Genomic DNA, 14057 nt, shown 5'->3' on the forward strand with positions numbered 1-14057 from the left:
GGCTGGACAGTCAAGGGCTGTAATTTCTAGATAAGTGGCCGTCCATTCAGGGCTGAGATGAGAAGAAATTTCTTAGGTTAGAGCTGAATCTTAGAAATTCTCTACCATAGCGGGCTATGAATGTAAAGTAATTGAGTATATTCAAGACTGAGATCACTATATATTTGGGTAATAAGGTAATCGCAGGATATGGTGACAGGATATTTTTGAATGGTGACTTTTGCTCGAGGGCCATACGATCTATTTCTGCTCCTATTTGTTATGTTTGTACTACATGTTCAACATGGAGTACACTCAGATTAAGGACTGCAAAGTTAGAAGCAGAGTAAATCACTTTACAAAGGTTACAAAAAAAATCTTTAATATAGAAACGTGGTATTCAGCCCAACTAATCTATGTTAATATTTACCCCCCACATGAGTAGTCACCTTAATCTCATATGCATACTCTATTTCCCTATCCTTTTATCACCATTCCTTTCAAACACTTATCTAACTCATTCTTAAATATTGACATTGTTTCTGCTTCAGTTACTAATTTCACCGCCTCTCAGCATATTGTATAAAAAAGGTTTCACCTCCATTCCCTCCTAAATCTTTTACATTTAATGTTATATTCACATTGCCTCATTCTGTTCTCAAAGAATCATAGAATTTACAGTGCAGAAGGAGGCCATTCAGCCCATCAAGTCTGCACTGGCTTTTGGAAAGAGCACCCTACTTAAGCCCACGTTGCCACCTTATCCCTATAACTCAGTAACACCACCTAACCTTTCTGGATGCTAAGGGCAATTTAGCTTGGCCAATCCACCTAACCTGCACATCTTTGGACTGTGGGAGGAAACCGGAGCACCCGGAGGAAACTCATGCAGACACAGGGAGAAGGTGCAGACTCCGCACAGTGTCCAAGTCGGGAATCGAACCTGGAACCCTGAAGCTGTGCAGCAACAGTGATAACCACTTTGCTACTGTGGCAGCACAGTAGCACAGTGGCCCTGGATGTTGTGTCAACCCATTGAAGAGTTTTAGCTCGCTTCTGCTCTCTCCTCTTTCACTTCGTTCAACAACCTATGTCATCAGAGCCTAATCACATCAACCTTGAGGTCTCTTAATTTTGCAGAAACAATGGGCGGGATTCTCCGACCCCGGGCCGGGTCAGAGAATCGGCGGGGGGCCGTGCGAATCACGCCATGCCGCCCCGACGCCATGAAGCGATTCTCCGCAGAGTGGAGAATCGGAGCCATTGGGGCCGGCGTGGTCGGTGCGGCGCTGGTCAGGGGCCGCTCTACGCAGCCCCCCCACGATTCTCCGGCCACTGATCAGCGGGTCGGCCTCTCTGGCTGGAGACCTCGTTTCGTATACGCCGGCCCCTGGAGCCCTGCGCCATGTTGCGTCGGTGCCGGCGCGTTGAAGGGGGCCACTGGGTATGTGTGCGTTTTGTGCCAGCACCACTGCACATGTGCGTATCCCACGGCGCACAGTTCGCACCGGGATCGGCAGCTGGAGCGGCGTGAACCACTCCAGCGCCGTGCTGGCCCCTTGTTGGGGCGTGGACATTAGCAAATCCCGCCCAATTTCTCTTACACAATTATCGCTCACAATTGTACCTTCATCCTTCTGTGGCCAGTCCACTCACTTCTTCTCACTAGTTGGTGGTCTATCGACTACCTGATCTTCCTTAATTCAGGTCTCTGTTTACACCACAACATCATATTCCCAGAATGCAATCTGCATCTGAAACTCGCCAATTTTATTTACTATACTCCATGCATTCACAGATATGCACATTGACCCTGATTTAGATGTCGTTACTTTCTCCCTTACTTCACATATTAACTTAGATTCTCTATACTAGTGATTTCTGCTGCTCCGAGTATTTTGTATATTCTGGTATTCCTCTTGAATATTTTCTCCTAGTTCCCACAGCTCTCCCAAGTTAGATTAAAGCTTTGAGTCCTGACAGCATGAGTGAAATGCCCCGCAAGGAACTCAGTTCCAACCTTGTTCAGGTGCAACCCGTCTGGCTTGTACAGGTGCCATCTCCCACAGAGCCATCCCCAATGTCCCAGAAATCTAAAGCCCTCCATCCTGCACATCTTTCCAGCCCCACATTCAAGTGCCTTAGCCTCCTTTTCTGTACTCACTTGCACGTGGCACTGAGGATAACCCACAGATTACTACAGTCTGTGACATCATTGACCCTGGCACCATGGAGGCAGCATGTCATCATGGAGTCACATCAATGGCCTGTCTGTTCCCTTAACTATTGAATCAGCATCCTCACCAGCTTCCACAACGGAAAGCTGCCTTCCCAGGGGACTGCTGCACTACTTGCCTGGTCCTCTTGGATGGTTCTCAGGGAGGGTCCACACCCGCAGCTAAAGGGCCTGGAGATAGAGAGGGAATGGGTGACCACCAGGCCATCCAAGAGAACCAGGCAAGTAGTGCAGGAGTCCACTAGGAAATCAATTTTCTGTTTTCGATGAAAGACCCGTGTCTGGAATAAGGGAAAGTTAGGGGGTATAATAAGGTAACAAATAATCCAAAGTAGAAATGGGGTTAATGCAAGCAAAATAAAGTCAAGACATGGTACGGAACATGGAATGTGTGTGTAATATGTGCAAAGTCATGGATGCTACCGGCGTCCTAGACATCCACATGTGCGGGAAAGGCAATCCTTATATTGCGCACTTACCGACCAAATCAACCTACTCATTTCCTGTGATGTCTGTGTTGCTGTATTTGCCCCCACTGCTACCTCACAACAGCTGAAATACTCATCAAATAACTAGCTTCTTCTTCTGCAGCAGGGTAAGACCACTGCCTGAAGGCTGAGAAAGTTAGAAAGCAAAAAACAAAAGAACACCTCTTTCCCCTGTGCACTGAATTCCCACTTTGAACTACATATACAAATTCCGTGTCACTCAAGATGAAGTCTCCCTCACTGTGCCCTTCCTGAACTTAAACTAGACCAGATGAGATGCATCCAAGGAAGTGAGGAATGGAAATTTTTGGCGGTGCTGGCCATAATCTTCCAGTCTTCTCTCAACTCGGGAGAGGTGTCAGAGGAATGAAGAATTGAGCATGTTACGCCCTTGTTCAAAAAACAGGAAGTATCAATGAGGGTATGATGTGATGTAAATGGATTTTCAAAAGGCATTTGATTCAGTGCCACACAACATACTTGACAGAGAGGTGGCAGATGAAGTTCAATACGAAGAAATGTGAAGTGATGCATTTTCATTGGAAGAACATGGAGAGACAATATAAAATTAGGAGTTAAATTATTAAGAGGATGCAGGAGGAAAGGGACCTGGATGTATGTGTTTATAGATCATTATAGGTGGCAGGACAGGTGGAGAGAGCAGTAAATAAAGCATATAGTAGTCTGGGTTTTAGTAACAGGGGCATAGAATACAAGAGTATGGAGTATATGTTGAACTTATAAAAGACACTAGTTAGACCTCAGATGGAATGCAGTGTACAGTTCTGGGCGCCACAGTATAGGAAGGATGTGAACGCATCAGAGAGAGTGCAGAAGGGATTTACAAGAATGGTTCCAGGGATGAGAAGCTTCAGTTATGAGGACAGTTTGTAGAAGTTAGGACTGTTCTCCTTGTGGAAAAGAAGGCTAAGAGGAGAATTGCTGGAGATGTTCAAAATCATGAGGGGGCTGGGCAGAGGAGATAGGTAGAAACTATTCCCTCTCGTAAAAGGATCAAGATTGAGATGGCACAGACTGAGAGCGATTTGCAAAAGAAGCAAAAGTGATGTGAGAAAAAATATTTTCAGGCAGCGAGCATTTCTGGTCTGTCAAGCACTGCCTGGAAGTGTGGTGGAGGCAGATTCAATTGCAGCAGTTGAGAGGGCATTAGATGATTACTCGAACAGAAACAATGGGCGGGATTCTCTGACCTCCCAGCCATGTGTTTTCTCGGAGGCAGGAGGTGGTGCGCAGTTTGGTGGTGATGGGATTCCCTGTTCCCGCCGCTGTCCATGGGAATTCCTATGAAGCCACCCCACACTGCCAGGAAACCCACTGGTGGGGCACGCTGCCAGCGGGACTAGAGAATCCCACCACTAGCGAATGGCCAGAGAATTCGGCCAATGTGTGGGGGGGATGGGGAAAAGGCAGGGGAATGGCATTAAGTCATGATGCTTGTTTGGAGAGCTGGTGCAGGCATGATGGGTCAAATGGCCTTTTTCTGCACCATGACAATTCTGTGATTCTGTTATCTGCCACAAATACACCAACATTTCCCAGGCATCAGCCTTGTCTCGGTGGGAGTATTCTTGCCTCAGTTAAAAGGCTGTGGATTCAATTCCAGTCCAGAGACTCAAGCATATACACTAAGAGGACATTTCAGCGCAGTCCTGAGGGAGTGACATGTCTCATATTCTAAAGAAGTGAATTCTAGCAAATTGTTTAATTCTCAACCAATATCACTAAAATACTGGGTTGGTTATTCTCTATCTCATTGCTAAATTGACTGTTGATTTCCCCACATTATAACAGTAATCACTTCAAAAGTATTTCACTGACTTTCAGACATTCTGAAGTTTCGTAAGTAACTTTATACAACTATAAGTAGTTTTCTTTTATGTTTTTCACTTATACAACAGCTCAAATCCAACAGGAAACAATTGCTAATTATGTTTGCTCTTTATTTTAAAGTAAGTCCCTTGCCAATGTTTTGAGGAGAGCAGCTTAAGGATAATTAGTTTGTAATTTAATTTTTTTGATTCGTTCATGGATGTGGGTGTTGTTGACTGGGCCAACATTTACTGCCCATTCCTAATTGCCCTTGAAATGAACTTGCTGGCCATTTACGAGTCAACCACATTGCTATGGATCTGGAGTCACAGAAAGGCCAGACCAGGTACGGATGGCAGATTTCCTTTCCCAAAGGACATTACGAGCAGATTTTTTTTAATGACAACTGATAATGGGTTCATGGTCACCTTTTAGACTTTTAATTCCAGATTTTGTTTATTGGATTCAAATTTCACAATCTGCCATGGTGGGATTCAAATCTGGGTCCACAATTTATGAGCAGATTACTAGCCCAGTGACAATACTTCTACATGCACCCACATTTGGCCTGTGATAAGCACCTTATAATAACAATAATCTTTATTGTCACAAGTTGGTTTACATTAACACTGCAATGAAGTTACTGTGAAAAGCTCCTAGTCGCCACATTCCTCCCCCCCCCCCCCCCCCCCCCCCCCCCCCCGCCTGTTCGAGCACACAGAGGGAGAAATCAGAATGTCCAAATTACCTAACAGCACATCTTTTGGGAATTGTGGCAGAAAACCGGAGCATCCGGAGGAAACCCACGCAGACACAGGGAGAACGTGCAGACTCCATGGGCTGGATTCTCCGATTCTGGTGCTACGTCCCCACGCCGGTGTGGGAACGGTGGCGTTTTACACAAGAGAAAAATGGGGTAAAACTGCCACCGGTTCCCCATTTTGCTGAGGCCTAGCAGGAAGGCAGCGTAGAACACCCTGATCTAGCTGCCGAGAGGGCATGAGAATTGCCGGGTCGGTGTCTGTGCATGTGCATTGCGGTGGCCTGCAGCGGCTGCTGCGGGCTACATGGCGGCGGCCACTAGCGGACCCGCCTCGCGAAATAGTCGGCCACCTCGCGCACCACAGCTCACCCCCCGCCCCCCCCCCCCCCCCCAACCGCAGTGCCCCCAATCCCTGATGAAGTCCCCTGTTGCCCGCGGATTGGCCCTCCCCTGACTGTGATGGCACTGTACTGAGTCCGCAGCCGCTGACAATGGGGTCAAAATTAGATGAAGTTTCTTTTTCCCACTACTGACATCTCACAATTTGATGAGTATGAAAAAGGTCAGGAAAGTTTTAAAATTAAAAATCAAAACCATGCCCAACACCAAACTAGGAAATGTTCACAATCTTACATGTAGGCAACTCAGCTAATTAATCATGGTTGATCAGTGCCACTTTGATTGGGCATGTGCTTTACACTTACCGGTATGGTGGTGTGCCAGCCTGCAGGCTTTCCGAAAACGAAATCCATGTGGACTCAGATAGTAGATAACGTTATTGTGATATGGAAAGGTTCTAAAGCGCTGGTTGGAGAGGAAGCACAGCTCATACACAGCCTGGACATATGAACTGTCACTGGAAAATTAAGAGAGAACCCTTGAAATTCAGTTAATATTCATTTTCACATAGCATGCAATTAAAATGATAAGATTTATGACGTGACATTTCAAATTCATTAGTTTGTGAATAATTATTCAGACTCGACTGTGCGGCAATTTAGATAGGGATCAAAGATCATTATTAAGTTAGAATGTATCTTCTCCTATGGATGGGGGAGGTGGCCGATGTCATATCAGGGGAAGTAGGGAAACGGGACAAGGAACACACTCTTTTGGAAGCGGTCTCTCTCCATTTGGCGAGCCAGTGGCATCAGATTGGGGATGGAGCTTTGCCACTACCTGCTCCTTAACATGTACAAAGTAATGATTTGTGAGTGCAGAAGAACAAGAAACACTGGTCAGTCCATTAACCTTAGAATACCGGATGCCTGGATTTTTAAAACTGCAATTTACGGGATGTGGGAATCATTGGCTAGGCCAGTATCTATTGGTCAGTTGCCCTTGAGAAGGTGGAGGCCAGCTGCCTTCTTGAACTGCTGCAGTCCACATGGTGTAAATACACCCACTGTGCTGTTCGGGGTAGAATTCCAGTTCACTGAAGGAACGGTGAGATATTTCCAAGTCAGGATGGTTGCACCTTCAGCATTCAAAGGACGCAAATCGTCATGATCAGTGTGGTAGTCACCACTGTTTGTATATAATACGTATATGAGAAGTAATACGGTAAGGCTCCTGCACTACAGGTACAGGGGTAGATCCCTTCCTGCTGGCTCCGCCCAGTAGGCGGAGTATAAATGTGTGTGCGCACCGAGCTGCAGCCATTTCGGCAGCAGCTGCAGGAGGCAACACATCTCAGCTTAATAAAGCCTCGATTACTCTCTACTCTCGTCTTGTCGTAATTGATAGTGCATCAATCAGCAACTGCATTTATAGAAGAAAATATGTGGGAGGACGTTTTACTCTCATTTTTTTTGTTATTTCAACACTGAGCCATCACTAACCTGGGGAGTGGGTAATGTGCAGCCCTGAACTATTTTCTTCCTGGCCTGCTGGGAAAGCAGTTTGTGATTTTACGACTTTTTAAAATACCAAATTTAATTGATTCAATTGTGACAGTCAGTAGAAAAACTCCAACCTTGACAAGATTATCAGCATTAAAATGTTATTTTGTGACTCTTTTATAACCGGATTGGTTGATTGCTAAGGGAGCATCGGTAAAGCAAAATGACTTGGCGTGAGGCTCCGAAGTTCAACTGTGATATTTAGTAAATCAGTTGTTTTCTTTAATTTGGAATTGTTGGAAATCGACAAAAGTAGAATTTCATTTTGAATATTGTTTTGTGCACGTTATGTATATTACCACAAAACTATGGGTGCGATTCTCCGGCCTCATTCCGCTTTCGCTCAAACGAAACGAGGCCAGTGAATAGGGGGAGAGGCAGAAAACGAGAACCCTGCCAGGCACCAAACAGTTTGTGATGCAACTGACCCGCTCCCATAGGCGAAATCGGCATCTCGCTGCAGCATGGCGAGAAACCAATCATCACCATTTAAGCCCTATTTCCATACAATTAACAGGAGCAACACCACAGCTAATGGCTTCCCATTTTCACAGGCCTTCCCAGCAAGTGGTCTCGCTGGCGCTGATTAGTACCCGCTTTGAAAAACAGGAACCTGGCGGAAGAGCTTCTGTGGGAGCCGAGGTGGTGAGTAGCAATCTTTGCTCCCAGGCAAAGAGCCCGGGGCACTGGGCTTGCCACCCCAGTGCTCAGCGGTGGAGGACCCTTGGCTGCAGGGATGGGGACCCTCGGCTGGCAATGGAGGATCCTCCAAAGAGATGGGCCACCATGGGAGGGGAGGGGGGAGGCACTGGGGGGGGGGGGGCAACTGCACGTGGCACCACCATGCCAACCCCTGGATCATGTACCCATTCTGGGGGCAACTCCTGTCCCTGCCCACCTGCCCCACTGACCACCAGAAAGCCGAGGCCTCTGGCCATGCGACTGAAGGCTATCACTGATAGGGAATTGGCAATTGTGGTTAAGTGAGCACTTCACACAACTCAAGTGGATTCACACTGCTGCACAATGTGTGTGGGTTGGCCATGTAGCATGTGGGAGTCATTGCCTAGCATCCCAATCACACTTTGATGCCTGAACACTGTGCTTGAACACCACACACGCAACAGCCACATCCAAGCACCCAGGGGATGGGACACAGCTCCGGGGACATGTCCATGGTTGGAGGGTGGGTGAGTACCACGGGGGGGAATGCCTGGAAAGACTTGCCAGGGATTTGGAGGTCAGCAGGCATTGCGAAAGAAAGCAACAGATACATCATATTAGTTGTGCACAAAGGGTGTTTATTGTGTTTTACAATTCCCCACCCTCCCGATTGTGCTGCCCCCTCCCTCAGCTCCATTACCCCCCACCTACCCCATCCCCCATTGCCCTCAGTGATCCTCGATGAGCTTTGCCCTCCGGGTTTTAGCACTAAGTTTAAGTGTGCCCCAGAATGCCCATCTGAGGAGGAGGTAGCCAGCTGCTTACCACATCCCTTGGCTTTCGATGCCCCTGGCGTGCATCCTCTGGGGGCTCAGAGGCCATAGGGCCCCGGCTGACATGCCAGCAGCACATGCACAACCGTGCCACCCTGTCCTGTGTGCTAGCTGTGAGACGCAGCCTCATCAGAGGGGTGGAACTCGGGGTGGGGTGGGGGGCTGGTAGTCATTATTGCCATGCCATGGGACAGGTCCAGGTTGGCACTCAGCACCCCCTCCTCCCGGCTGGCGCCCATAGGCCCCCGGGATTCACCTTGGGACAGAGAGGCAGCTGGTTCGAGCCCCGCTGCCCCTGTATCATCTGGCTCTGCCATTCCTGGCTGTTCCCCATGGTTTGCACCATCATGGTGACACCCTCGGCAATGCTGCTCGGTGACTGGGCCATGCTCTGCAGTGCCTCTGCAATGCCCACCTGTGACTGGGACAAGCGCCACAGCGCCTCAGCCATTCCCATCTGGGAGCGGGTCATGTCCTGCAGAACCTCATCAAGGTCAGCCTGGTACTGGGTGACATCCCCCAGCGAGGCAGACATTCTGCCAAGGCCCTCGGCCATGGCCGTCACCGACTGCACAACGCCTTCACCAATGGTGCTGACGTTGTGCACCAGGCTCTCCAATGAGGTCGCCACCCTACCAGTGTTGGCCTCGGTGCCATGCATTGCTGGCAGCAGCTCCAGCGCCCATAGCCTTTGGGATTCCTCCAAATAGCTATGGATCTGCTGGAGTGATGCTGACATCGCCCACTGAATGTCCCGGCCACTCCCTATCATCTCCATCAGCTCCAGGGTGACCTCTTCCACAGGCTCAGCATCAGGCTGGGACCCAGCTGGGCCCTGGGGATGAGCAGACCTCCGACTGCTGTCTCGCCTGGGGGCTCCTGCCTCCACCTGATGTGCATCAGCAGCAGTGTAGTGTTCACCAGGTTGTGCCCCAGAACCCTGGCCACTGACATTTCCAACTGAGGTGCATGTATCGGAGCTGGTGGAGGGTGGCACAGTTGTGACACGACTATTATGGTGGCATTCTCAGACTCCCCTCAGATGTGGTCTCAAGGGAAGTTGGAGAGGTGGCAACCCGGGATGTACCGGTGCCGTCGGCAGGAGGACCTGCAGGAGAATGGACATGTGGTCAGTGGGAGGGATGGGTCAGTCAGTAAGGCAATAACAACTCCAGGTGGAGTCCAGTGGTTTCTCACCACTGCGTGGTCTGCCAGACTCCGCATTGGCGATCGCCATGTCAGTCATCGGCCACCCTGGTCACCTCCAGGGCATGCTCCTCAAAGGTGGTGAGCATTCTGATGTCTGGCACACCATCACCAGCCTGGGCCCTCCCCCGGTGATTATAGGAGAGCTTTTCCAGAGGAGACATAGAGAGGGGATCGTTAGCCACACGCATGGTTCACAGTGGTGGGAGGGGGAGGGGAGCATGAAGGAAGGGTTGGGGGTCGCATGGAGAGTTGGGGCTGGAGGCGTTGGTGTCTACTCACTCGTGCTGTCTGGTGTAGGTCATTGAGTTTTTTCCTGCACTGGAGGCTAGTCCTCCTGGTCACACTCCTGGTGCTCACAGCCACCACCACCTCATCCCAGGCAGCATTGGCTGCCCTATGGCTAACATTCCTTTCCCTCCAGGGAACAGGACATTTCTCCTGGCCTCCACAGTGTCTAGTAGCCTCCCCAGTTCAGCATCCCTGAATCTTGGGGCCGATCTCCTGGGCACCATTGTTGCGAGATGGCTGGGGTTGGCTGAGCAAGTTCAGCTTGAGTGCTGCTTGACCGTGTTAGCGGGGGGGGGGGGGGGGGGGGGGGGGGGGGGGCTGGCGAGAATGGTGCCGACGATTCAGCTGGTGAGCCTTCATTTGTGGCGAGAAGCCAGGGAGGCCTTGTTAAGTGGACCAAATAATGTTGAATTATGTTGCCGGCCTCGCTGGGCCGAGTTCCAGAAGCTTGGGGCATTCCCACTCGCTACAACACTTTGAAACCTTTCTGGAGAATCACGTCTTATGTGTCTTTTTCCAGGTCAGATAGTATAAACAGCAAGCCAGGGAAACTCCACTAATCACTTTCACTATAACCTATCTTTGTCCATTTACCTCAGTCTTTCTTCATATTCACCTTTAATCATTGCTTTCTATTTTTTCTACAGTCAAGTTCATTTTAAATACAGCTAATGTCACTAATGCATTGTTATCCTTTTAAAGGCTTTGACGCAGGACAATAGAGAGCTAGAAATCCAAATAATATGTACTGACTAAATTGTACCTTTCATTCAGGTCAGAGATTGGGAAGTCTGCAGAAAGCAACTCACCTCCTGACTGTACAAAGTCAATCCATCATTGACAGGGCACAAGTCAGGAGTGTGATGCTATGCTCTCCATGTATTTTGATAAGTGCAGCTCAAACGACACTTAGCTGACCCAACAATTTCCAGGCAAAGCAGCCCAAATGATTGATACCCCACCCACCAAGTTAACCATTCACTTCCTCCACCGCCAGAGCACTGTGAGTGCAAGATGCACTACAGCAACTAGTCAGTCCTCCTTCAACAGTACCTTCCAAACCCACAACTGAAACCACCAAGAATATCAGGGGCAGTAGACACAAGGGTTCAGCAAGCTCCCCTCAAAGCCATTCCACATCCTGACTTGGAACTATATCATTGTTCCTTCACTGTTGTTAGGTCAAAAAGCTGGAAGTCCTTTCCTAACCGCACTGTGGGTGTACCTACACTAGATGGGCTGCTGCAGTTCAATAGCTTGGCTCACCACAACCTTCTCAAAGGCAAGCAGGGACAGGAGTTAAATACTGGGCTTGCCAGCAATGCTCACATGCCAGGAACAAATTTTAAAAAAATCACTCATCAATCCCTTTATTTCCTACAACAATGGCAGAAGATTTATCAGACAAGTCATGTTAGCCTAGGTTTGCTTCTTCGGCAGGATTTAAAAGAGCAGTTGCCTCACCTCACTTGTATTTCAAGGAAACATGCGCCATCCCTTGTCACATTTTGGAACTTTTTCACACTACTTATTCAAAATAAGTTTGGTTCTAATTTTAAATCGCCTACTTGGCCAAGTCCGAAGTCCATGTATATTCCACAGACTCTATCTTATTCTACAAATCTAGATAATGTTTGATAATATGCCTGTAAAGTCCTAGGCAAGTTACCACTCGGAAGCGATACTGGAAGAAAACACCAATTTATTGTACCTGTTATATTACACCTTCTACTCCCCGAAGGGTCTCCCGTCCCTGGCCACACTGGGCTGAGGTATCTATGTCCCAGACGACTCTAGCTTAAGGGGGTGGCTCCGCCCCCCTGATCTAGGGAGATCATTCTCAGGTGATGCCATAGGTACTCTGAGGTTGCAGGTCCCTTGGCCTCCGGGTGGGTTATAGCCCCCCCCCCCCCCCCCCCCAAGCCTAATACATCATTCATTTCGATGGCAGGAGGGGGGAGATCCTTTGCCCGTTTTGCTCGAGGCTGCCTCGCGTATGCCCGCTGTGCTGGGTCCGGAGGTGTGTAACAGACCAGGGAGCAGCATTTACGGACTGACCGCCTGGGTGGTTCCACTGTGCTTGGCCTGGCGGTCACTACTGGACCTGTTTCGTCTGCTATAGGCAAAGTCTTCATGTCAGACTCTGGGTTGGATGAGTCAACCTCCTGCATCTCCGAAATGAGGGGCTTATCCGCCTCACTGGGTATCACAAGTAGCTGCTCTGGAGGAAGGGGCACAACAGGTCTCGGGGGCTTTGATCTGCCCTCGAGGTCCGGTAAGGCTCTGCTGTGGATGTGGTCCACGTGCCTTTTCGATTCTTTGTACTCGTATGGAGTATGAGAATTCTGCATCTACCCTCGGCATCAGTGCGTAGGGGACAGGACAGGCCCGAAAATACCATGGCTGGGCCTTGGGGTCCACTGAAATCTTGGTGCAGGCTCCTGGGATGGTACCTAGTCACAAGTAGGCTTCAAATGAAGCTACTGTGAAAAGCCCCTCATTTGTCTCAAGCAACGCAAATACAGATAATAACTTTAATTACTGAATTATGTCTGTGCAAATTACTTTTAAGAACAGAATGTACTTTTCTTAATAAAGCTGTACATTTTCTGCCAGTGTAGAGTTAGCCTAGCACTAAAGAAATGGGGCTGCAAGGCGTTCCATCAAAACATCACATCTAAAAAATGGCTACAATGTTTTGCCTCCCACAATTCGTGCGGTGATCATGGGTCGATCTGGATTTTTCCTTTTGGCAGTGTCTGAGAATTATGTGGCTTTCCTGTGGCACTTTGATACATGCCAGTAACTTGGATATGAATTGTAGCCACTTTCCATCAAAGGCATTGCCTTGTTTATGGCTCTGAGGGTAATAACAGTACTTAAAGTAAAGAGGATATATATTACCATTGAGGTAAAAGTCTGTAGAAATAAGCATTAGGCTCTTGCAAACATAATTTGAGATTGGGACTAGATCGTCACAGAGTAGGGAAGACTCAAAATGCAGATGGGACCAAGATGCAGAAGTCCCTCCCCCATTTTCGACAGGTCCAATTTCTGCTGGCAAAAGAGGTGGTGCGTGCTCCACACAGGAGGGAAACCTAAACTTAGCAGGGTTATTTGAACTTAGTGCTGAGTTCTAACAGACCCTATTTTGGTTGTTCCAATGGCCTTAAGCCGCAGTGTGGGAGTTAAGAATTGATGCAGTGCACGGAAATGCTCTTGAAGGGCTGATAACATCTCGATAACAGTCACGGTCAGAAGTTTTTAACTGCCCTGCTCTTTAAACCTAAAAAAAAAATACAGGCTGCATCTGTCAGTGACAGTTTAAAAACCCATCTACTGGGCTGCTTACTGAAAGGCAGAGGTTAGAAAACAAGAATAGCATGCGTTTGTGCAGTTTCAACAGACCTCTTTGTTGACGTTTCCTCAAAGACTATCAAGACATCCTTATGAATGTTTGGCTGGGTTTTAAAAGCTACAATTATCTGAGAAGGGTGTTCTGAGTACAGTTTGACTAACCGCTTAAACAGGCTATTAAAGGATCAAATGTCATTACTGAACAGAGGCTTTTATAAGAACTTAATCATTTCAGGAGATTTAAAAACGTTGGATTTTTGTGTGAATGGGAGTATTTTCACCATCAAGTGCGTATGAATGAGAGCTGAATTAGATTGCTTGAATGTATATTTTTTCCAAATCCACATGGCTCCTGAAGTATGCCCATGGTGGTTATTGGGGAGTAGCTGTGAAGGTGGCTTAAAGGACATGAAGAACCATTGGTAGATAGAGGGCAGCAGTTGGCATTGAAAATATGAGGGGGCCATGGGGAGATAGGGAGCACGAGTTGCCATCAATAGCATAGAGGTG

General features: G+C 48.2%; 1 protein-coding gene across 3 annotated transcripts in view; it reads right to left on the minus strand.

The window, feature by feature from the left end:
* Positions 1–14057, minus strand: part of LOC119964641 (cytochrome P450 4B1) — a 158740-nt gene that overhangs the window by 46466 nt on the left and 98217 nt on the right. For all 3 annotated transcript variants that reach the window (XM_038794384.1, XM_038794386.1, XM_038794385.1), the window contains exon 6: positions 6001–6152. In XM_038794384.1, the coding sequence (XP_038650312.1) occupies positions 6001–6152 (152 nt within the window). The remainder of the gene's footprint in view (positions 1–6000; positions 6153–14057) is intronic.

The sequence above is a fragment of the Scyliorhinus canicula genome, chromosome 4 (assembly GCF_902713615.1).
Source record: "Scyliorhinus canicula chromosome 4, sScyCan1.1, whole genome shotgun sequence".
Classification (NCBI taxonomy): Eukaryota; Metazoa; Chordata; class Chondrichthyes; order Carcharhiniformes; family Scyliorhinidae; genus Scyliorhinus; species Scyliorhinus canicula.